General features: G+C 43.8%; 1 protein-coding gene and 2 long non-coding RNA genes across 3 annotated transcripts in view; 1 reads left to right on the top strand and 2 right to left on the bottom strand.

The window, feature by feature from the left end:
• LOC122438682 overlaps positions 1-1,593 on the bottom strand; it is a 68,822-nt gene extending 67,229 nt beyond the window's left edge. Inside the window, exon 1 of the long non-coding RNA XR_006268607.1 lies at positions 1,510-1,593. This is a non-coding gene — a long non-coding RNA (uncharacterized LOC122438682). The remainder of the gene's footprint in view (positions 1-1,509) is intronic.
• LOC122438680 lies at positions 1,535-16,478 on the top strand. Its single transcript, XR_006268604.1, has 3 exons — positions 1,535-1,740; positions 13,178-13,231; positions 14,606-16,478. It is a non-coding gene; the product is annotated as an uncharacterized LOC122438680 (long non-coding RNA).
• Positions 16,479-19,999: 3,521 nt separating this feature from the next.
• Positions 20,000-22,071, bottom strand: part of SLC13A4 (solute carrier family 13 member 4) — a 42,485-nt gene continuing 40,413 nt past the window's right edge. Inside the window, exon 16 of the mRNA XM_043463796.1 lies at positions 20,000-21,172. Within this exon, the coding sequence (XP_043319731.1) occupies positions 21,035-21,172 (138 nt within the window). The 3' untranslated portion in view covers positions 20,000-21,034. The remainder of the gene's footprint in view (positions 21,173-22,071) is intronic.

Consider the following 22,071-nt stretch of genomic DNA (forward strand, 5'->3'; position numbering starts at 1 on the left):
AACAGGGAGAGGCTAACACTTAGGGCACACGCCTGACTCAGCATTGTTCCCTGGGACACCGGGAGAGAGGCTGGTGGATGTTGCATGTGCTCTTCAGCAAAGCAAAGGAGATTGAAAAAGATTTTAGATTTTTTTTTTTTTTTTAAGCATTTAGAGCGTAGATCATCTATTCCTCAATACTTTTTTGGAGCATAGATCATCTGTTCTCCAATTCTTTACCAGCTGAGCCACAAGGGAAGCCCAAGAATACTGGAGTGGGTAGCCTATCCCTTCTCCAGGGGATCTTTACTACAGGAATTGAACTGGGTTCTCCTGCATTGCAGGCAGATTCTTTACCAACTGAGCTATCAGGGAAGCCCATTCCTCAACAATACTAAATAAATATAGGATCTTAATGTGTTGCTGTTACTGAGTTAGTTTGCTGGAATTAGAAAATCAAAAAGAGGTGAGTACATTCTTGCTAGTTATTAGGGTTTTAGTTTTGATAAACTGGTTGTTGTTTAGTCAGTAAGTTGTGTTTGACTTTTCCAGACCCCATGGACTGTAGCCTGCCAGGCTCCTCTGTCCATGGGATTTCCCAGGCAAGAATACTGGAGTGGGTTGTCATTTCTTCCCCACACAGGGATCAAACTCGAGACTCTTGTATTGGTAGGCAGGTTCTTTATCACTAGCGCCACTTGGGAAGCCCCAGTGGAGTATGTCGCAAAAGCTCCACAGGTGATTCTGCTTTGCCTGTGTGGATGGGAACCAGGACCTCCTGTGGTCCTTCTAGGTCAGGGAGTTCAAAGACTGGTCTTTGGGATGCCGGTAATCATACAGACTACTAGGCCCCGACCCAAGTTTATAGGAGCGGTACTTGAGCACTGGGCTCTAAAATCTGAATGTTCAAAGCTTCCAGCCTGGCTTGGGCCTTGGGACTTGCTCCTACTGTTCCCCGCGCGCTCTCGCCAGACAGGCAGTTCAGGAGGTGATCCCCAGGCGCTCCACTAGGGGGCGCAAGGAACAGCTTCCGGGTGAAGCAAGGCGGGAGAGGCGGAGCGGGGCGTGAACCGGAAGTCTGCCGCGGGCACCGCCCATCGCGCCGGGGGAGGTAGGTCCCGACGGCCCTCGGAGCTGCAGCCGCCTTTAGCGCCCTGCTTGCCGAAACTATGCTCCAGTTCTTGGTGAGTGGAGCTGCCGAGGAGCGAGCCGGAGCTTGGCCCAGGGCTCTCGGGGGCTCCAGACGCCCCCACCCCGACCTCGTGCCGGTCTGGGGGGGCCTGGGCGTGGGTCCCGCAAACCCCGGCGCCTAGCTCGTCGCCTTTCCGGGTGGGCTGTGGGGGTTTTTGTTCTGCCTCACTCATCCTTTCACTAGCGTTTTTCTGACGCCGTAACTTTTGAGGTGTCAGAGCATAGGTGTTTTTTCAAATCTGTTGTGTGATGGGCCACGCGTGCTTTGTAAAGTGCGTCCCTAGTGTTCAGGCTCCTTAATGACTTTTCGGCCCTCCCGCCCCCGACTTAAACACGTACCCCGTCTGCCGCTTGGAACCCTGCTGGTTGCCATCTTTGAGAACACAGGAAGGCCAGTGATAAACACGAAATTCGTGAGCCGCCGCAGTTAGAGACCGAGGGAGCCCTCCTCAGACCTTTTATAGCTTCCAGACTGAGGACGGCTAGTTGCTGACATACGTGAGTCAGGCCGCGGTGAACAAGTAATTTTTCCAGAATGCTCATTCTGGGAGAAAATGAGTGTTACCATGAGTAAGCAAATTATTTCTCATGGCTCTCCTTAAGTTAGAAACAGGTTTTCTGGCAAAGATTGCCTTGTTGAAGGTTTCAGGAGGACTTGCCAACTTTCAGCGTGAAAGTCTTTCTTCTCAGGCTTTTGTGCTTTCAAAACTTGATTCTTTTTTTATTTTTCTTTTTCTTTTTTTAAATTTTTTTATTAGTTGGAGGCTAATTGCTTCACAACATTTCAGTGGGTTTTGTCATACATTGATATGAATCAGCCATAGATTTACACTTATTCCCCATCCCGATCCCCCCTCCCATCTCCCTCTCCACCCGATTCCTCTGGGTCTTCCCAGTGCATCAGGCCGGAGCACTTCTGAGTGATAAGGGGCGAGTATTCTGAAAACCTTCCAGGTGGCCCATGGAAACTGAGTACTCTTGGGACGAGATACTTTCCCAAATGTTACTTTCTTTTTTTCCCCTCCAGCATGCTGAAACGAGATGCTGTCCTTCTGTTTTATTTCCAAGTTTGGGGTAATTAAAAAAAACTTTTTTTCAATTTTTATTGGAGAATAATTACAATGTTGTGTTTGTTCCAAACGTTATATTCTTTATCAAAGAGATTAAAGAAGAAAAAGTGTCCCTCTGTCGTTTTTGAGATGGTAGTTGATTTTTCAGTCTTATAGACGAAAAGAGGGTATCCCTGACAGTAAACTGCCTAAATTACTGCCTTATAGTTGTAGGAAGCACTCAGGTTAAAAACAGTATGGGCCCCAAAGTGTAAGATGATGTCATTGAGTCTCCTACTTCAGCTGTAGCTCATTGGTAACTGGGAGGACATGGATTCAGAAGGGTGGTGCTGGAACAGGTTTGGAAAGTGATGGAATAAGTCACAAGTAAATATCTTGGAGGGTTCATTGCCACCACCCATTTTGGAACCCTCCAAGATGTTTCCTGCAGTTGTCATTTTCTGGAACACCATTTGAGAACCACCGCACCTGATCGTGTTGCTTATATTAATATATTTTCTTCATTGCTCATTTCTCTTTGGATTACAGTATTTGTGCATTATCCATTCCTTACGTGTCGAAACTTGTTCCTGTGGTCCTGGCGCCTCTTTCTGCCTTGATTTTACTGCAGTGGCCTCCTCACTTGTAGCATGGTGTAGCCACAGTGTGATTTAAGGAAACTTTCAAAGCTTTTCAAGGGAAACCTGATATGATGGGCTCTGCTGGTGGTTTGTGTGTGCTGCCTTATGCACTTTCATGGGGTAATGCGTTGGTTCTCTTCTGTCTCACAGGAGTGGCCTCTGTTACTCTTATTCACCTCCTCTTTAATCTGTCCTCCCTCAGCTTTTGGATCCTGCATCTCAGTGCTTTTCAATATTCTTACACAGTGGAACACGCTGGGACTTGTTTTTTTGGAAGAAGCTGCACAGAGTACAGGTGACAAGCCCTGGGTGCTGGCTGCTCCAGGGGCCGAGAGGAGCAGTATCTCGGTGCACCAGTTGGGAAATTGCCTTATCTAATCTCCCCGGTTTGTACTGGCTGCTGTTCCCTTCTTTTGGTTTCTGACTGTTTCTCAGGGCTCAGACCTTGACTGTCTCTATTTCAACACCCTTAGGGGACGTGTTCCTTATGCTGTTGTCTTCACCTCCGTTGACAGCTTCCAAAACTACCTTGAGTCCTTTTTTCTGAGTTCAGTTCCCCATCATCAGCTGCCTCCTGAACATCTCTTGTCCAACCCTCTATCTTAGACCCAACATGTGGGGGACCTGTTACCTCTTTCCCTTCCCACCCCGCACTCCACACCTAACTTCTTTCTCCCCTAGCCCTGGCTTTCATTAACTTGAAATATTGACATAATCTTGACTTAGTTCTCTCCTTCATTCTTCATATCATTTACTTGCTGTGTCTGGCACATTTACGTGCTGTATGTTTTTGGGCAAGTTACTTAACTGCTCTGTGCCTCAGTTTCCCCAACATAGAGTGGACAGTAATAGTACCTTTAACAGGGTTGTGAAGACCATGAATTAATTACTGAAAAGGAGTTAAAATGCTGCCTTGCGCATAGTAAGCACTCAGTAAGAGTTGGTATTGCTTTAAGCCATCAAGTCTTCATTACTTAACCTTAGGACAGGTTCTGTCTTTGTGTTTCCATTGCCAAGTTTGTAGAGCAGGTCTTCTTCCTTCCATCCTTGGACTGGCTGCACTAGCCTAGTAGGTATGAATTAGAAAAGTTATTTTAGATTCTCTAATTGAACATGATGGTGCTTAAGTCTCTGCTTCTGAGGAGGCATTCAGTTCATATTCAGTCACCTCCAGTTACAGCAGGACCTGTTTCCTCAGGTCCTCTTTCACTTTTGGTCAATGTCTTCTTACCTGGTTCTACTCTTTGATGTTAAAAAGCAGTTCTAGTTCACGTGACGATCTTTTACGGTTTCTGAGCATTACCTTGGTACCACTCTCTAACTCCCTGCTCCCGCCAGTCTTGTCTTCAGGCTACCCATCTCTTCTTCTTCCACTCATTCTTCATGGTAATCCTTCTCTGAATATTCTAGTTTTTGAATGTTTTTTTTTTTAAACATAGCACTCCCAATATAATCTGATCGGCTGTAGAATAGCAAGGCTGTTGTCTCTGGTTCGTTGTGTTTCCCTTGACACCCTTGGTTCTGTCCTGTCTTGCAGCTGCCAGAGTAGTCACCCAGGAGGATCTGTCTTATTCACATGCTCAGAATCTGTGGGTGCTCCCCATGTCCTTCCCCATCAAGTCATAACCACTTGCACTGGATTTTCAAGGTTTCCTTTCCCACTGCCCTTCAACATGTATCCTCTGACGTGGTTTGCTGGGCTAATCTCACTGGTCCACCCCAGGGTATGGACCTTCCTGCTGTCACATCGTCCCACTTCCCCTTTGTCCTCCTTTTTGCCTTCACAGCTCCACTTAGTGGCCCATCTCCCACCTTTTCCCACAAGCCATCCTGATGACTTTACTCTTGAAAGCTTTACATTGTTGTGATCCATCTTCCCATTTATTTAGGGTCTTTCATCAGAGTTGTTTTTTTTTTTTTTTTTAGTTTTCTTATTGATAGTCTTGCTTTTTCCAGGTACTTTTTAGTTCTGCCTAGTATTTTTTTTTTCCTTCACTTTTACTGTGTTTAGTCTTACCTAGTATGCCTGGGTGCTTTTTAGTTTCGTTTTTGGTTAACGTGACACCCTTTTTATCATTACATTATAACTGAGCAGAGGGCTTGTGTGCCTGCTCTGGAGAAAAGTAAACTGTGACAGCAGTGTTCGCTGCAAAGTCAGGATTGTATCGCAAGGCGCCAAGCAAGGGAGTGGGAGACACGGCTCAGATCTGCTCCAGCTTGGTCTTTGAGGTTGGGGTTTTTAGAAGGGGAAGAACAAAGAAGCTAGGTCATTGTCTTGTGATGTTTCTGTGACCTTTCTTAGTTGTAGTTTTGGAGTCAGGGTTGTTCTGGTTTCCAGTTCTGTGGCCTGTGACTCAGGAGTCTGTTAGCTCATCTTATCCTGGAGAAGGAACCTGAGTTTGTATATTAGTGATGTTATGCACAACAGCAATTTTCATACATTAATGATGTTATTGACAGTAGCACATTTAGTACATTACTTATACTATTTAAAAAATTTTTAGTGAAGTGTAGTTGATTTATAATGTGTTGATTTCTGCTGTCCAGCAAAGTGATTCAACCACACATGTGCACATAAACATCCTTTTTCGTACTCTTTTCCACATGGTTTATCACAGGGTACTGACTAGTTCCCTGTGCTGTACAGTAGGACCTTGTTTTTTTAATGATAGCATTAGCAACAACTTTAGTCATCTGACACTGGTTGATTAGTGTTCATTTAGCACAGGGTTGAGGTCAGAAGGAACAAGAAAACGGAATGAAGTTTTTGTTTGTTTTTTGTAGTGAAACAAGTCACGTGTTGATTAGGAGGAAAAAGAGTACAGTATGTGTGGATAGACACATGGGCAGTCTCAGAGCAAGAGTCTTGAGTTGCCAGGAATGAAGTTTTGGATCAAGAGCTTGGTTAATCATAAACTAGGCAAGGGTACTTAGTTTTAGGATGAGTCAGTTTCACCATTGTCGAGTTAGTTGTTGCTGATGTATAGAAATGCTAACGATTCTGGTATATTGATTATGTATCTAGCATCCTTGTCTACCTTTTAGCTCCAGTAGTTTGTAGATTCACTTCGGAGAAGGCAGTACCATGAAGGCACTCATATCTCCAGGGAAGACAAAAATCACAGTTCTGTGTTCTTTTCCAGTTCTTCTTTCCCGCTCTCCTGTTCTCACTCTCAAGTCAGGACTTGCAGTAGAAGTAGAGTGAATATCCCAGTTATGTTTCTGCTTTGAGTGGAAATGCTTCTCAGGTTTTAGTAGGATGTTTGTGTTTCTGATATTTTCTAACAGATTCATGGAACTCTCTTGATAGCTCAGTTGGTAAAGAATCCACCTATAATGCAGGAGACCCTGGTTCTATTCCTGGGTCGGGAAGATCCACTGGAGAGGGATAGGCTACCCACTCCAGTGTTCTTGGGCTTCCCTTGTGGTTCAGCTGGTAAAGAATCCTCTTGCAATGTGGGAGACCTAGGTTCAATCCCTGGGTTGGGAAGACCCCCTCGAGAAGGGAAAGGCTACCCACTCCAATATTCTGGCCTGGAGAATTCCATGGACTCTGTTGTACATGGGGTCGTAAAGAGTCGAACATGACTGAGCAATGCTTGCTCACTTACTCACTTCTGTTTCTTAGGAGTTTTTATTGAGATTGGCAGTAGAATTTTATTGTGCTTTTTCCCATCTAGTGATCATGACTTTTCTCCTTTTACATGTTAATATGAATTAGATTTCTAACACAAGGCACTTAAATCTATGTGGCCCATTCAGATCATTTGCTAATGTGCTGTGTTTTGTTTACTGCATCTTGATGTACAATATTTTATTTTGTCTTGTCTTTCTAGAATAGATCATAAAGTTCACAGGAAGAGGAAACATACTTCATAGTTAGATTTGCCAAGCAAATGGCACTTAGTACTTTGGGATTGATTTCATTTGTTTATAATTAGGTATTCCTTTTTTGCTTGGTTACTCCTGTCAGATATTCATAAGATACTTGAATATTTGAATCAGCTTCTTTGAAAATAGGCAGACCAGTTCTACCTGATGCCCTGCTTTTCAGAGTGTTACTGGCTAACTTCCATGAATGTCCCTGTTTAATTTACTGACTCAATTGAAGAATTAATAGGTTTTTTTTTGGTTGTTGTACTTTCTTCATTCTTTAAGGAAAATTATTGAATATAAAACCTAGCTTACACCTTAAAAATGTACTTCTATGTAGTGTTAGCAGAGGGGGATAGAATTTGAGTTTTATTATTACTGAAGCAGTTGTTAAACATATTTGATGATTATCTCTACACCAAGTGTTGAGTGTTTAAAAGACTAAGGTGCAAAAAAGGTAACTTTTTCCCCTGCTTCCTTGGAGCAAAGAGATCCTCTGACAGCTTCTATAGCTGAGACTAAGCTTGAGAAGTAAAATTATCAGTTTACTTTTTTATTAATGTAAGATAATGTATACTTTTGGTTTTCTTGTCAGTGTGTAGCTTTTTTCATCTGAGACTGTGAAACATTTTTAGGTGTCCTTTTGAATGCTAGTTATATTTGCTAAACACAATCAGATTATTTTTAGATTTTGTAAATCCTTGGCAAATATAAAGTGGTTCAGATTCTATGTTGTAACTTGTTTTGGGTGTGTACGTTTTGAAAATGTGATTTAATGGGTCTTATTTCAGACCTGTCAGGTAGTATTCGCTCTGGACTATTGCAAGTAACCATTTCCAGATAAACATTGTAGCTTTATTTGCGGAGCTACACACATAGTAATCCCCGCTGGGGCAGGCGCAGCAGCACTGAGAGGAGTCGGGCGCTCCGGGGCGCAGCACTGAGAGGAGTCGGGTGCTCCGGGGCGCAGCACTGAGAGGAGTCGGGTGCTCCGGGGCGCAGCACTGAGAGGAGTCATGCTCCGGGGCGCAGCACTGAGAGGAGTCGGGTGCTCCGGGGCGCAGCACTGAGAGGAGTCGGGTGCTCCGGGGCGCAGCACTGAGAGGAGTCATGCTCCGGGGCGCAGCACTGAGAGGAGTCGGGCGCTCCGGGGCGCAGCACTGAGAGGAGTCGGGTGCTCCGGGGCTGCCTCTGCTTTTTCAGACTTGGTGCTTCTCTGTGTTCATAGGTGCAGTGTTGTGACTAAGCCCCTTGTGTCTATACATAAAAAAATTGACAGCATTTTCAGTAGACCGCTCATGTACAAAACAAAGCCTTAGTCTAATGGTCCTCAGTTTTTCATCTGACATTTCCATTCTTTTTAAACTTTTGTCCAATCTGGAAACCTCAAAGTTGTCTTTGATTTCCTCAGTTTTATCCCATATAGCTGATATTCTACCCATTCTTACTATTTGCTTTGGCTGGGCTGTGTTGCGTGCAGGATCTTCATCCCCCAACCAGGGATTAAACCCTTGCCCCCCAGTAGGGGGAGGGTGGAGTCCTAACCACTGGACCGCTGGGAAAGTCCCAAATCTTGCTCTATTTTTTTTTTTAATAGTTTTGAAATGTAGTTCTGAAACCATATAGTTCACTCATTTACAGTGTAGGGTGTAGTAGTATGTCTACAGACTTGTGCAATAATCACCACTATCTAATTTTTATATCTAACCTGACCTGTCTCCTGAGAAACCTGTATGCAGGTCAAGAAGCAACAGTTAAAACCAGACATGGAGCAATGGACTGGTTCCAAATTGGGAAAGGAGTACATTAAGGCTGTATATTGTCACTCTGCTTATTTAACTTTTATGCAGGGTACATCATGCGAAATGCCAGGCTGGATCAATCACAAGCTGGAATCAAAATTGCTGGGAGAAATATCAACAACCTCAGACATGCAGGTGATACCACTAACTGCAGGAATCGAAGAGAAACTTAAAAAAGCCTCTTGATAAGAGTGAAAGAGGAGAGTGAAAAAAGCTGGCTTAAAACTCAACATTCGACAAAACCTATGATCATGGCATTCGATTCTGTCACTTCATGGCAAATAGAAGGGGAAAACATGGAAGTAGTGACAGATTTTATTTTCGTGGGCTCCACATGCAGTTAAAAGACAGTTTCTCCTTGGAAGGATATTTATGGCAAACCTGTGAAAGTTGTTCAGTTGTGTCCTACTGTTTGTGACCTCATGGTTTATACAGTCCATGGAATTCTCCAGGCCAGAATACTGGAGTGGGTAGCCTTTCCTTTCTCCAGGGGGTCTTCCCAACCCAGGGATCGAACTCAGGTCTCCTGCACTGCAGACAGATTCTTTACCAGCTGAGGCACAAGGGAAGCCCTGGCAAACCCAGAGTGTTAAAAAGCAGAAACATCACTTTGCTGACAAAGGTCTGTATATAGTCAAAGTTACGGTTTTTTCAGTAGTCATGTATGGATGTGAGAGTTAGATGTGTAAAGAAGACTGAGTGTCGAAGAATAAATGATGCTTTTGAATTGTAGTGCTGGAGAAGACTCTTGAGAACACCTTGGACAGCAAGGAGATCAAATCAGTCAATCTTAAAGGAAATCAACTCTGAATATTCATTAGAAGGACTGATGCTGAACTCCAGTACCTTGGCCACCTGATGTGAAGAGCTGACTCATTGGAAAAGACCCTGATGCTGGGAAAGATTGAAGGCAGGAGGAGAAGGGGGTGACAGGATGAGATGGTGGGATGGCATCACTGACACAACGGACATGAATTTGATCAAACTCTGGGAGATAGTGAAGGACAGGGAAACCTGGCATGCTTCATTCCATGGGGTCACAAAGAGTCAGACATGACTTAGTGATTAAACAACAACTATATTTCATTGTCTCCCAAAGAAACTCCATACCATTAGCATTCATTTCTCATTGCCCTCACACCCAACCTGGACAGTCACTCATTTTGTGTCTTTCTGGATTTGCCTGTCCTGGACTTTTCTTTTAGTGAAATCATATAATATGTGGTCTTCTCTGACTGCCTCCCGCTTGGCATAATGTTCTCAAGGTTCATCCACATTTTAGCATGGATCAGTGCTTCATTCCTTTTTATGGCGATATTGCATCGTGTGACTACACCACGTTTTGTTACTTCATTCACCAGTTGATGGACATTTGCGTTGTTTCCACCTTTTGGCTGTTATGAATACTCCTGCTGTGAACATTCATGTAGAAGTTTTTGTGTAGATACATGTTTCAGTTTTATTGCTTATATATCCTAAAGTGTAATTGGTGCATCGGATGGTAACTCTGCTCAGCTTTTGGATGATTTGCAAGACTTTTCCATAGTGGCTGCATCATGTTACATTCCCACCAGCAACGTATGTTCCTGTTTCATCACGTTGCTACTGGTGAAGAGCAGTCAGTGGTTTCCTACCGGTTTGCATGAGAACTAAAGGCGCTTGCTGGTTTTTGAAGTCCATCAGCTAGCCCCACCCAGCTTTCCAAACTGGTATTTCTCTCCATTTTTTGTTCGATCTTCTTTTCTCATTGGGCCTATTTCTTTTATTCAGGTCATCGCATTGTCATTCCTGTCTTGTACCTTGATTCTCCAGAGTCATGTCCCTTGTCAGTTTAAATTTTAACACTTCCTTAGCATCTTTAGAGCCTTTAATAACAAGTTGAGGTACACTGATCTCTTTCAGGTATGGTTTCTCAAAAGAAGCACTTCTGTATCATTCATTTTGTTACTTACTGCATGACCCAGTTCTGGTTTTCATGCATCTGTTACATTCAGGGTCCTGTGCAGGGTCCTGTCTGTCATTGTAATTGTTGTACTTACGTATAGCTTTTCTTTCTGTACATCATATAAATTCTTTAAGAAAAGAGACCATTTTGAAATCTTTTCACAGGGTTGGATGTGAAACTGATTTTTGGTATATAAGGGACTGCAATCCTTTAATCAAAACCTTTAGAGGCCAGATGTATTTGGGAGGGTGTTTTTCAGATTTCTTCTCACCCATTTGTCCTCTATGTAGCTTTGCTCATGTCACTCCTCAGTCCCCAGACTTCTGGTGTTTTACCATTTATTGTCCTCAGTATGTTTGTGAGAAGCAGTTACATATTCCTAGAGTCTCCGAATCATTGCAGAAAGGACATAATCATGATGTATTTAGTGTTGAGCTTGGGAGGAAGGCACTCCCTTCCTTCTGCTTATCTTCTCTGCGGGGAGTGCTGGGGGTGGGGGGGACATGTAATATGGGGAGGACTGTAGCGATAGCATCCATCCATCCAGATGGACCACTGAGGAGGCCTCCAGGTCTTGACCTGGAGGAAGGTAAGCATTCCTGCCCTGTGGAGAGGCTTCTGGCTCATTCGTGACCCTCTGAACTCTGACTCCCATCTAACTTCTCAGTCACTGTTCCTCACATATAGATTTCATTTTTTTAAATCCTTTATTTATTCTGATTAAAATTTCTTAACTCTGTAAACTTGCCTATTGAGTATTCCATGAACAACATACAAATGCTTTTTACTGTCATGCATTTTCCTCCACCTTCTCTTCAAGTGCACCATTTCTCTTGCATTATGTATGTAGTTTTACAATATCCCATTGGTAGACCTAGCAGTATTTTGAAACTGGAGTTGGATGACTTGTCCAGAGACTCATGACTTGTCTAGAGACCCATGATTTTTGTTTTGTATAAGTCAGGAGCCTCAAATTGGCATAGCACCAAGGAAGTTAAGTGTCTTGCCTGAAGGTACACAGCTAGATAGTGGTAGAAGCACAATTTCTTTTTCTTGAAATTTTTCAACCTTCTGTTCTTTCTGTTTGGTGTTAGAGCTAACATTCTTAGATGATTTTTCCCCCTCTCTTTAAGCAAATTTAATACTCTTTATGGATTTGGAAAAACTCTTACTACTTGGTTTCAACCCGTAGGCGTGGAAAAAAATCCTTTGGCTTCTCAGTGCCACGTTGACAAAAGTATTTCACAAGCTATGTTTGAATAATCAAATGTTCAGAAAATGGTCTATGTTTAGACTTGATAGTCTCTTTTTTGCATCCTACTAACAAACCCATTTAAATCATGGGTGTTTAAAGCTTAGTAAGCTTCAGGCTTAGTAAGGATCCAGCTGTGTTCTCTCTCCTATGTGCGTCTCCAACTTGAAGACAATTCCACCATGCCATATATGACCACTGGTGCTACGTGCGGTGCTTTATGTTTCTATATTAACCTCTGCTGTGTATTTATTAGGAGCAACAGTGACTAAAGAAAATGATAAAAAAATCAGTTGCAAATTCAAATTTATAAAATTAGAAGTTAGGTGTTCAGTTGGACAATTTAAATTATTGGGTGAAAGTGAGACGCTCAGTCATGTCCAGTTCTCTGTGACCCCATGACTGTTTGCCCACCAGGCTCTTTTGTTCATGGAATTCTCCAGGCAAGAATACTGTAGTGGGTTGCCATTTTCATCTCCAGGGGATCTTCCTGATCCAGGGATTGAACCTGGGTCTCCTGAATTGCAGGCAGATTTTTTACCATCTGAGCCACCAGGGAATCCCACCTGGGGGGAGGGGGAGGCAGAAACCAGGAAATTATAGATCATCATTAAAACTCCCAGGCTGAAGGAACTTTGAAGCTCTTTTGGTGTGAAGGGATTTTCATGAAGCAGTTTTTGTTCAGGAAGACAGTCAACCAGTGAGATAACACCAGAGTTCTCTAAAGGTTGTGCATGTGTCTCTTGCCACGGATTCAGAGCTGGCTAGGGGACCTGTGTTCTCTAGGTCTTAAGTGCCCTGCCCATTAGACTCCACCCGTGCCAGAGAGCTAAGCCGTATGCAGTGTCAGTTGTGTGACAGTCTCTCTCGCTTTATGTCTTTGTATATTTTAGTTTTTGAGTGTGAATCTGCTTTAGGTTGTCCTGTGCTCCTGTGATGAAAGACCCTGAACAAGTTACTTCATGTCTTAGACCAGGTGCTTCTTCAAATGTGAAGAGATTGAACTGTGAACATCCCTTCATTTTCTAAAATTCTGTGATTCAGCTGGATACTTTTTAAAATTGAATACTTTTTACTTGATGTAGCAAGAAATAACAAATCTCATACCCCCCCCCCCTCCCCACACACACACACACACACAAAATACCAAACTGTGGCTCTTAACAAAAATCAGATTTTGGCTTGAGGTTCTAGAACTTACAGCCAAGTATTTGTAAGGTCAATGTGTTTAGTTCTACCATATACTATTTAACCTTGTGGGAAGATATTTCCATGCCTACTTTATAGACGAAAGATGTGGATTTCATGCCATGCACTTCCCTGGGCTGGGCACTGAGGACTTCTAACTGTCCGGAGTTCCTTAGATGCTCCCCCTGTGGTCTGGTTGGTATCAGGCGGCACAGAACTCCGTCTCCAGTATGACTCTTCCTGTTCTATTCTTACAGCTTGGATTTACTCTTGGCAACGTGGTGGGAATGTATCTGGCTCAAAACTATGACGTAAGTGACCATATTCATGTCTTCCTTGATTCCACGTACCTAGTGTGTAGTGACTTGTGTTTGTTGAAGTAAAGTATGCCTTCCAGCATAAACAAGGTGGTCCATAGGTCTGAGAGGAAAGTCCTGAATTTTGCAGAAAGATTTCCATTGTCTGAAAAAATAATAGAACTCACAGAAGCATCTGACCTATGTTTCACCCTAAGAGAACAAAATCCTATCAGCTTAGGTGGTCTCATGGTGACCGTGAGCTGTGTTTGTTAGCGCAGAGTAACATTGTTGGAGTCTTACAGTTCTATGGAAAATCACGTGAAGTGAGACTTGCACTGGACAGTCTCTCCAGCCCCTGCTACCCGGTTGTAGAGATGACTGAGTAGTTTGGAGGTGGACCCATTTAGTGCTACACATGTAAGGACAGAATTCTGTGAAGTAGTAAGTTGTATTAGCTTCACTTTACAGATGTGTAAGTTGAAAATCGGGTGACACAACTGCCCATGAATAGGAATCCTGAAATGTAATGTTTGTTTTAAGGAGACAAGGAAAGAAGACATGATTTTAACTTTTGATTTGTAGTGAAGTTTTTAGTGTAACAAAGGGAATTACCTTTGTCATCCTTAAACTTGAGTCTTGTGGTTTTCTAGGTAGGTGCTTGTTAATATATGTCACGTTTATTGTTTACATGTACAACTTTGCTTGAAATATAAAGAAAATTTGGACTATAAAGAAAGCTGAGTACCAGAGAATTGATGCTTTTGAACTGTGGTGTTAGAGAAGACTCTTGAGAGTCCCTTGGACTGCAAGGAGATCCAACCAGTCCATCCTAAAGGAGATCAGTCCTGAATATTCATTGGAAGGACTGATGTTGAAGCTGAAACTCCAATACTTTGGCCACCTGATGCAAAGAGCTGACTCATTTGAAAAGACCGTGATGCTGGGAAAGATTGAAGGCGGGAGGAGAAGGGGATGACAGAGGATGAGATGGTTGGATGGCATCACTGACTGAATGGACATGAGTTTGAGTAAACTCTGGGAGTTGGTGATGGACAGGGAGGCCTGGTGTGCTGCAGTCCATGGGGTTGCAAAGAGTCAGACACGACTGAGCGACTGAACTGAACTGAACAACTTTGCCTGGCACTGGATTGAGGGAGTTCAGTGGGTATATAAAAGTAGAACTCAGGGTCTGACTTTTGGGGGAGGGAGCCTGTTTTAACTTAGCACTTTTGGGATCTTTCTTAGGCAGTTATGAGGCTAAGGAGCACTGCTGTTTATTAGGTTTCTTTTAGAGGAAAGTTAAGCCATTTCTCTTTAGAGGAGGAGAAATGAAAAAATACTGACTAGGTAGACATAAAATGATGATATTCTCTTTTCTCTTTAAAGATACCAAACCTGGCTAAAAAACTTGAAGAAATTAAAAAAGACGTGGACGCTAAGAAGAAACCCCCTAGTTGCTGAAGCCAACTCCAGCACTGCCTTCTGGATAAACTGTGTACTGTTCTCCAGGGCCTCCTTTACCGTCTGAACCAAAAGCTTTTGTTTTAATCTCCAGCCTCAGCAGTTTTCGTTTTCGCTAGACCTTGCATTGCCTTACAGCACAAAAGGGACCAGAAGTTAAGAACGACCCTTATTTCTCCCAACATCCTCACTTCTTCCCTTCCTCCTTCCAGCCTCTTGGGAGGTCCTGAGAATGGAATCATGGTGCTCAATTAGTTATCATACCTTTAGTTAGTAGTCTCTCCCTTATTCTTTGAGATTTCTACTACCTTTTCCAAAAGAAAAATGGATGAGTTTTGTGTAGTTGATGAGATCCAAATAATGCGTGTTTCAGAGTCTGGTAATTATAATGGGTTTTTAAACATTTGGTACTAAATTATGTTGTTTCACAGTAGTAATTAAAATGAAAATCTGGAAGCTAATTTCTGTGAATTATCTACTGATTTTATATCATCAGGAAGCGCCATAGTTGCTAATTTCACCAATAAATCAATTTACTATTCATTAACCAAGAAACTGTGTTCTGAGAACCCTATCAGGAATTAGGGAATTTAAAAGTATTTAAAATAATGGTCTTTGTCTTCAGTAGAATTCATAATCTAGTGTGCCTGTTTTTTCTAGATGTATTTGATCTGGCTCTTTTCAGTCATGAGAATCATAGTTAATGGGATTACAGGTACCTTTGACATTACATGGTAGATCTATGAGAAGTTGTTTATAAAGGAAGTTTTCTGCATTTTTGCATTAAAAGTGTGCACATTATAACTTCAGAGTGATTCTCATAAGACTGTGTGTTTTTCCTGCAATCAGAAATCACTCTTGTAATTTTTCAAATGCATACTCAGTCCATAAAATTTTTTAGATGTAAAAAAAAAGTTTAAATGCATAACTTTCCTCTGGGTCAATACGAAAGTGGTTTGTATTATCCTCCAACTCCTAGTTCCTCTCACTGGGGTCAGACATTGTTGCTAGTTTCCTGTATCCTTTTGAGAAAGATTTTGTGCCTAAATACACACACATGCATGGGGGTTTTTATACAAATAACAACAAACTGTATACAGAGTCTTCCCCGGTGAGGATCATTACATAGCAGTATGGAAGGAACAAAGAACTGTTTCCATTTTTTGGCTGCATAAGGTTGTACTGAATGAATATACTATAAAATGCATTTAATCTGCTCCTGAGGAACGCTTAGGTTTTTTTCCTGTCTTGCTACTACAGTGGTAACGTAAAACTTGATGTTATTATGCTTGTCAATGCAGAGGGATAGCTCCATCCTGAAGTCCTAGAAGGGTAATTTGCACTAAATATAAATAAAGTCGCATCTCATTGGGCGTTTTGTTTTAGAGAGCTTGTTGGGCAGCTTTGCTGATAATGCCATTTCTGAAGACATTTTAGCAGAATCAGTAACCTGAAAGAATGGCTTAGAGACCTTTTTTTCAGACAGTGATGCCACTAATACTGTGATGATAAAATGAAGTGATTCTGCTTCTCTTGAAAAACATGGATCTTTCATACATGGAGATGAGTTTTGTCCCTGTCGAGTTGTACTGGTGTGTGGGACAGATTAGGTCATACTATGGACTGGCTTCTCCACTGAAGTGTGATCAGGGGCAAGCAGCTTATTTTTCTGAAACTGTTGTATTCTCTGTACCTACCTCAGAGGGCTTCCATGAGAAACAGCTGAAATAATGTGTGTGATGTGTATGTAGCACAGTGCTTTGCAAATTATCCAATAAATAGTAGATACTAGTCCAAACGTGTTGCTTTTGGTCTGAATACTTTTTTTTTCCCCCTGTACTCACTTTTGGAGCAAAAGTCTATGAACTGTGCAAAATTTGTTATTATTCTTTGGTCACTCGCTTTGTTGATGAAAATCTATAGTATCCACATTGATCATACCACCTGGCTTACAAGGTTTGCTCTTGAATGACTGAATTGTTAACAGAATGGACTGCAACCTTGAAGGAGAGAGGTTTACCATCCTTGAGAATATTCAAAATGCCACAAACTTAGAAAACCGTTCTCAAAGACAGATCCTTTTTTATCACCTACGGAGCATTGTTGTTTGTGGATGTATTCTCCCAGACTGGCTTCTTTGGGGGCGAGGGTCACTTAGGTGTTGTAATATTAGGTCTCTATAATTATATGTGGTAATTGAAACTCATTTGGACTTAGAGCTTCCATCAGAAGTGACACTTAACCTTGATGAGGAGGATCATTTCTTCCAGTGGGAGCCATCCAGGAAATGACCTTCACCATGTAAACTGCTCCCCAGTGAACACAGGCCGACTTCCTGGTCACCCTTCAGAGCCCCTCTCCTAGTTTTAGGTCCTTGCAGGAGTGAAAAGGAGCTTTGAGTTCTCAGGCAGGGTTGCCTTTACTGAGATACAGTGTTGGAGGAGCCCAGAACCACCATGGATTTTAGGGGATGTGGTGATGGTAATGAGGGCAGTGACTGGTACATTCCCTGGGTGTTTTGTCGAGACTCTTGCCTCACAAAGCAGTGGAGGGATGGGAAGAACCACTGAGAGACATGCCTTGTTTTCTTTTCAAAAAGTTTGAAAATCACTGTTGTGATTTAAGGAGACTTTCTGCTACTCCCAACCTTAAAAGGAGGGTTACATAAAATACTACTAAAGTTACTCACGTGTGAAAAGTAAGACTTAAGGGTTGATGTTGGGAACCTAAAAGATACATTGAACTAGAATCCTTATCCTTAAACTAACCTCCCAAACAAAATACCCAAAGAAAGAGAAAAAAACAAAAGAACCTTAGTTGGCACTGTATTTTATGAATTGAAGTTACCAGCTGATGTCTTTAGACCTATCTTCTGATTTACTGTTAATTAAGTAATAATTAAGCAGTTTTTGGTTTAAAGGGACAGTTTTATTTTCTTCTTTCTAACTCATTTACTCAATGTATTTTTGTGACTCTAGAGAAAAGTTAGGATGTGTGGGTTTTCCAGTTGTCTGTACTTAACGGGTTCATGGAGCATGTGCAGCATGCATAATGTTTTCATTTCCACTGAGTGGTTCACTCCCTAGATACTGTGCTGGTGTTTGCTTTTCTGCTAAACTGTCCCACATTTTAAATTCTTCCTCTGTTACTCCTCCTGAAGGAACACTATATACTGTACTGAAGCAAAGGACACTTTTCTTCAGCTCCCCAGCCTGAACTTTGCACGTAGCATTTCCCAGCCTTACTCAAATGAGTGAGTTCTTTTTTCCCCCACTGTCTGTTAACACCTTGCCTCGTGGAAAGGAGCAGGACAGTGAAGGGGAAGTACTTTGAGATGTTGCCTGGTTTTAATAGGGAGTCTGTGAAACTTGGATTTTCACATGTTCTATTTATACCTTTCCTAAATCTGGATGCCACGCAGTCAAGCACTGAAGACCTTGAAGATGGCATGGGAGAGAAGCCAACAGTGAAGTTTTGTGGGAAGTGCCTGGGGTGTGGTGGGACATTGCAAAACCCGAGCCCTGCGCCCGCGTGTGAAAAATGCAGCTCTTCCATGTGCAGCTGTGCCGGACTGGGCCAAGCAGAAGGCAGCCTGTAAATAGAGCGGGCGGTGTGCTCAGCATTTGTTCAGGGAGGGCGGCCCCGGGACAGCTGCCTGAGCCCTTGGGCACGCTCAGCTCCCTGTCTCACCGTGGTTCAGTTACCTCGCTCGCCTGGGAGATCCTAGTGTTGAGATGCACTTTTCAAACAGGCGTCTAAATGTGAAGCCACCTACTTTATTTGGGTTCAGCTAAATAAGAGATCTACTCTGACAATGGGGGGAAAAACTAGCTATTTTTTACTTACTAAAATGGCACACGAGTCTTTGTTTCATGTGAATTCTAACATAAAAGATTGTATACTGTGTACTTCATGGGTGACTTAAAGGAATTTCCGAGACAACTTAAAGCAAAATTTGATGTATAATCGAAAATAAGATGCAACTCTACTTGGTGTTTTTGTTTCTCAGTTTCATCATCTATAAAATGAGCTGGTATAAGATGGTCATTTACAGCTTTCCCACCCATGTAGAGCTGTGATATGAGAAGGATCAAATTTAATGTCTTTGCAAAAGACAGCACTACCAAGTAGAGCTGTTAGGTCGTGTCCAGCAGCAGAGTGACTTTAGAAGACAAGGAGTTGTTAGTCACAGCGGACACTCGTTAGTCATATCTGGAATGAGCAGGCTTCTTTGGACTGAATCTCCGGTCTGGGGACAGAACAGTGCTGTTCGGTCTACCGACCAGACCGAAATAAACACCCTTTCTGAACTGACTGCTCCAGAGTGTTAGCCGCCTGGTGGACGTGGCAGCAGCTTCACGGAGCTGCTCTGCTTTCTGTTTCAGAGCAAGTCAGGGTCTCAAATAGCTGAACAGGGGCCAATCATTCTAAGTCAACTGAATTCTTTTTTTTTTGGCTGCACTGGGTCTTTGTTGCTGCATGCGGGCTGTCTCTCTAGTTGCTGTGTGAGAGCTTCTCATTGCAGTGGCTTCTCTTGTTATGGAGCACGGGCCTAGGACTTGTGGGCCTAGTTGCCCTGTAGGATGGGGAGTCTTCCCAGACCAGGGATTGAATCCATGTCCCCTGAATTGGCAGGCGGATTCTTAACTACTGGACCACCAGGAAAGCCTGAGGTCAACTTCATTATCTGTCACCTTTTCTTTCTCCTTTTGCTTGTTTATACTCCCAGCATCTTATTGATTATCTGTGCATTGCCTTGTTGTCTGACTTAAAGGTTTGGTGTCTTAAATTCTGAAACAGGTCAGACGCTCGACCATTTGGCTACCCTGACAATAGGAGTGACATCCTGACTCAGAAATATTTCAAAGCAACATGATTGGTAGCGATGCTGGTTCCTCAGACCTGCCATAGTGTACCTAACATTGGTATTTCATTTGGCCTCATTCACTTTTGTAAGTGGCCAGGTAATTTGGCCTGCGCTAACTGGAAGCAGCAGTAATATTCCTGGTTAAACCTGGTGCAGGTTTTTGACTGGCACAAAAGAAACTTTGTAACTGACAGATACATGATAAACTAAGAGAGTGACTTTACTGGTAAATCATTGTTGGAAAACTGTACTTGCTATCATTAGTAACTTAAAATCAATTCAAGCAGAGCTGTAACTATGGTTTCCTCCTTTTCCCATAAGATGTATTTAGCAAGTAGTTGATGGTAGAAATCTGAAATGTGTCATGCTGAAGGGATTGGGAGCAACATCCAGTCCTATCATGGGGATAGGGGTGCAGTTCAGGAAGAAGGAGGAGGCCTGGACTTGTGGAATCATTTCAAGGAAGACATTTATTGAGCAGACACGCACACAGTTTACTGTATCATATAAGTTGCTGGAGACTTTAAGAGACATGAGACATCTCCCCTCCCCTCCAGGGGCTCAGCAGCTTTTAGAAAGTGACAGATGTGTTTGGACTTTTCTGTGCCTGTCTTCTTAGGGACGAGCTACTCATTACCTCCTGGAGAAAGCCCATCAACATATCATCAATAGTGCTGTGGTCTTAATCACAGTTTCCGCCTCCTTAGTGAGACAGGTATGAACTGTGAAGGTTTTTCCTTCCTCCCAACGCTTAACCAGCATGGTGGTATTGATGGTTAGTGCTGAGTGGAGAGAGAGAGACTGATCCCAACGTGTCTTCTTTCTCTGCTGCCTTTTCCTTTGACAGAACAGCACCAGCCTCTTTCTGAAGGGGACACTATTTCTTTGCAGGGGTTTGGTGCCAGGGTATAGAGAAGCCATTGAAGAGAGGCACTTAAAAGAGGAGTGATAAGAGAGTACTGATTGCCACAAAGAGGCCTCACTAAGAACTGCCCTTTTGTGGAGAGAACTTGGGCGAGAAACACCCGGGAGAAAGAAGCCGATGTCAGGTCTCAGGTTCTGGGTGAGACTTTTCCCCCAAAGAGGAGATGACACTGGTTTCACTCTCTGCACTTGGAAGGATGATTTGGGTTTTCTCCTTCTATTCCTAAACGGGACTGAGAACTTAAGAATAACATCAAACCCAGTGAGACTGGTCAGTTTGTGAGGCTTGGCCTCTGAGGGGCAACGAGGACAGACTTTTGTCTCTTGCCGGCTTTCATTCAGAAAGAGCTGGTTGGAGAGACAAGCTACAAGGGAGGGAGAGGGGTTTTAGGTTTCCTTGCGCTGAGGAGGGAGGGCAGAGCGGAAGACACACATCCGGGCCTGTGCGTTGTGCTTGGAGGCTCTCCGCACGTCACTGGAGGTGGAAGATGGAGGAATCTTCTGAGGGGGTCCTGTGCTGCTGGTGGTCCTCTCAGCCTGCTGGGCGCTGGTCGCTCCTGGGGTCAGGCCTGATCAGTGATATTACTGACCTTGGCCCAGGCGGGAAACGTGTTGAGGTTGAAGAGGCTTATTCCCCAGGTATTGATGGCCACCATCACTGTCACCAGGCCAATGACATTGACCCCCAGGCCAGCTTTCACCTGCAGGACACAACAGCAGGGCACACAGCCCGCGGTCACTGTGAGCAGACAGCACAAGTGCCCCGGCGCCCCCCGCCTGAGCCTGTCCTGACGTGACCCCAGCCCCCCTGCACGGCCCTGACTTGCTCCCCTCACTGCCCCCTGGTTCTCTAGTGGTGCCTCTTGGCGGGCACAGGCCTGTAGAGGACAGGTGGACAGGAAGGACTTGGGGCTGGGAGATGGCCGTTGGCATCGTCTCTCCTTTTGTAGCACTCACACTACGGCACGGAGGCCTGGGAGGTGCGTGCTTGGGACGCCAGCTCTCAGCACGTTAAGTTGCACTAAGACAGCTGCATGACTGGGAAATGTGTTCACTGAGATCAAACAGAGCTCACGAAAGCAGAAGCCTCTCAGCCTTCACACGTGAGGGCCTCCTAGGAGAGCCTGTATTCTGTGACTGTTGCGTTTTCCCCACAAGGAACAGCTGAAGGAAGTAGTGTCCTTGGGTTCACCTGGGCAAAGGTCAGCCGCCTCCACTCAGCCCTTCCGCAGAAAGGCGACGGACGGCGCCCTGGCTGGTGGCACGGGGCCTTTGCTGCTTTCTCCTGAGGGAATGCCATCTCTGCGGCTCTGACGGCTTTGTTTCTGTCATGGTGCCGACACGCCCAGGTGGGAGGGGGACGAGGGGGAGGAAGGGTGGCAGAGCCAGGGCCATCTGGGAAAGTGTACACTAGCTGGCATCCTAGCGGGTGACGACCCGAGTGCGCAGGGTGTCCCCACAAGTCCATTGACTGGGACTGAGCCGGGCAGGCTGCGAGGGAAAAGTGAATGTGAGGAAGTGGTTGATGACTCAGTGAGTCGCCCTTCTGCCTTCTGGCCCAAGCCCTGTCCTTATGAATCATCCCGACCCCCCGAGCCTT

This window comes from Cervus canadensis, chromosome 3 (assembly GCF_019320065.1).
Source record: "Cervus canadensis isolate Bull #8, Minnesota chromosome 3, ASM1932006v1, whole genome shotgun sequence".
NCBI classification, from domain to species: domain Eukaryota; kingdom Metazoa; phylum Chordata; class Mammalia; order Artiodactyla; family Cervidae; genus Cervus; species Cervus canadensis.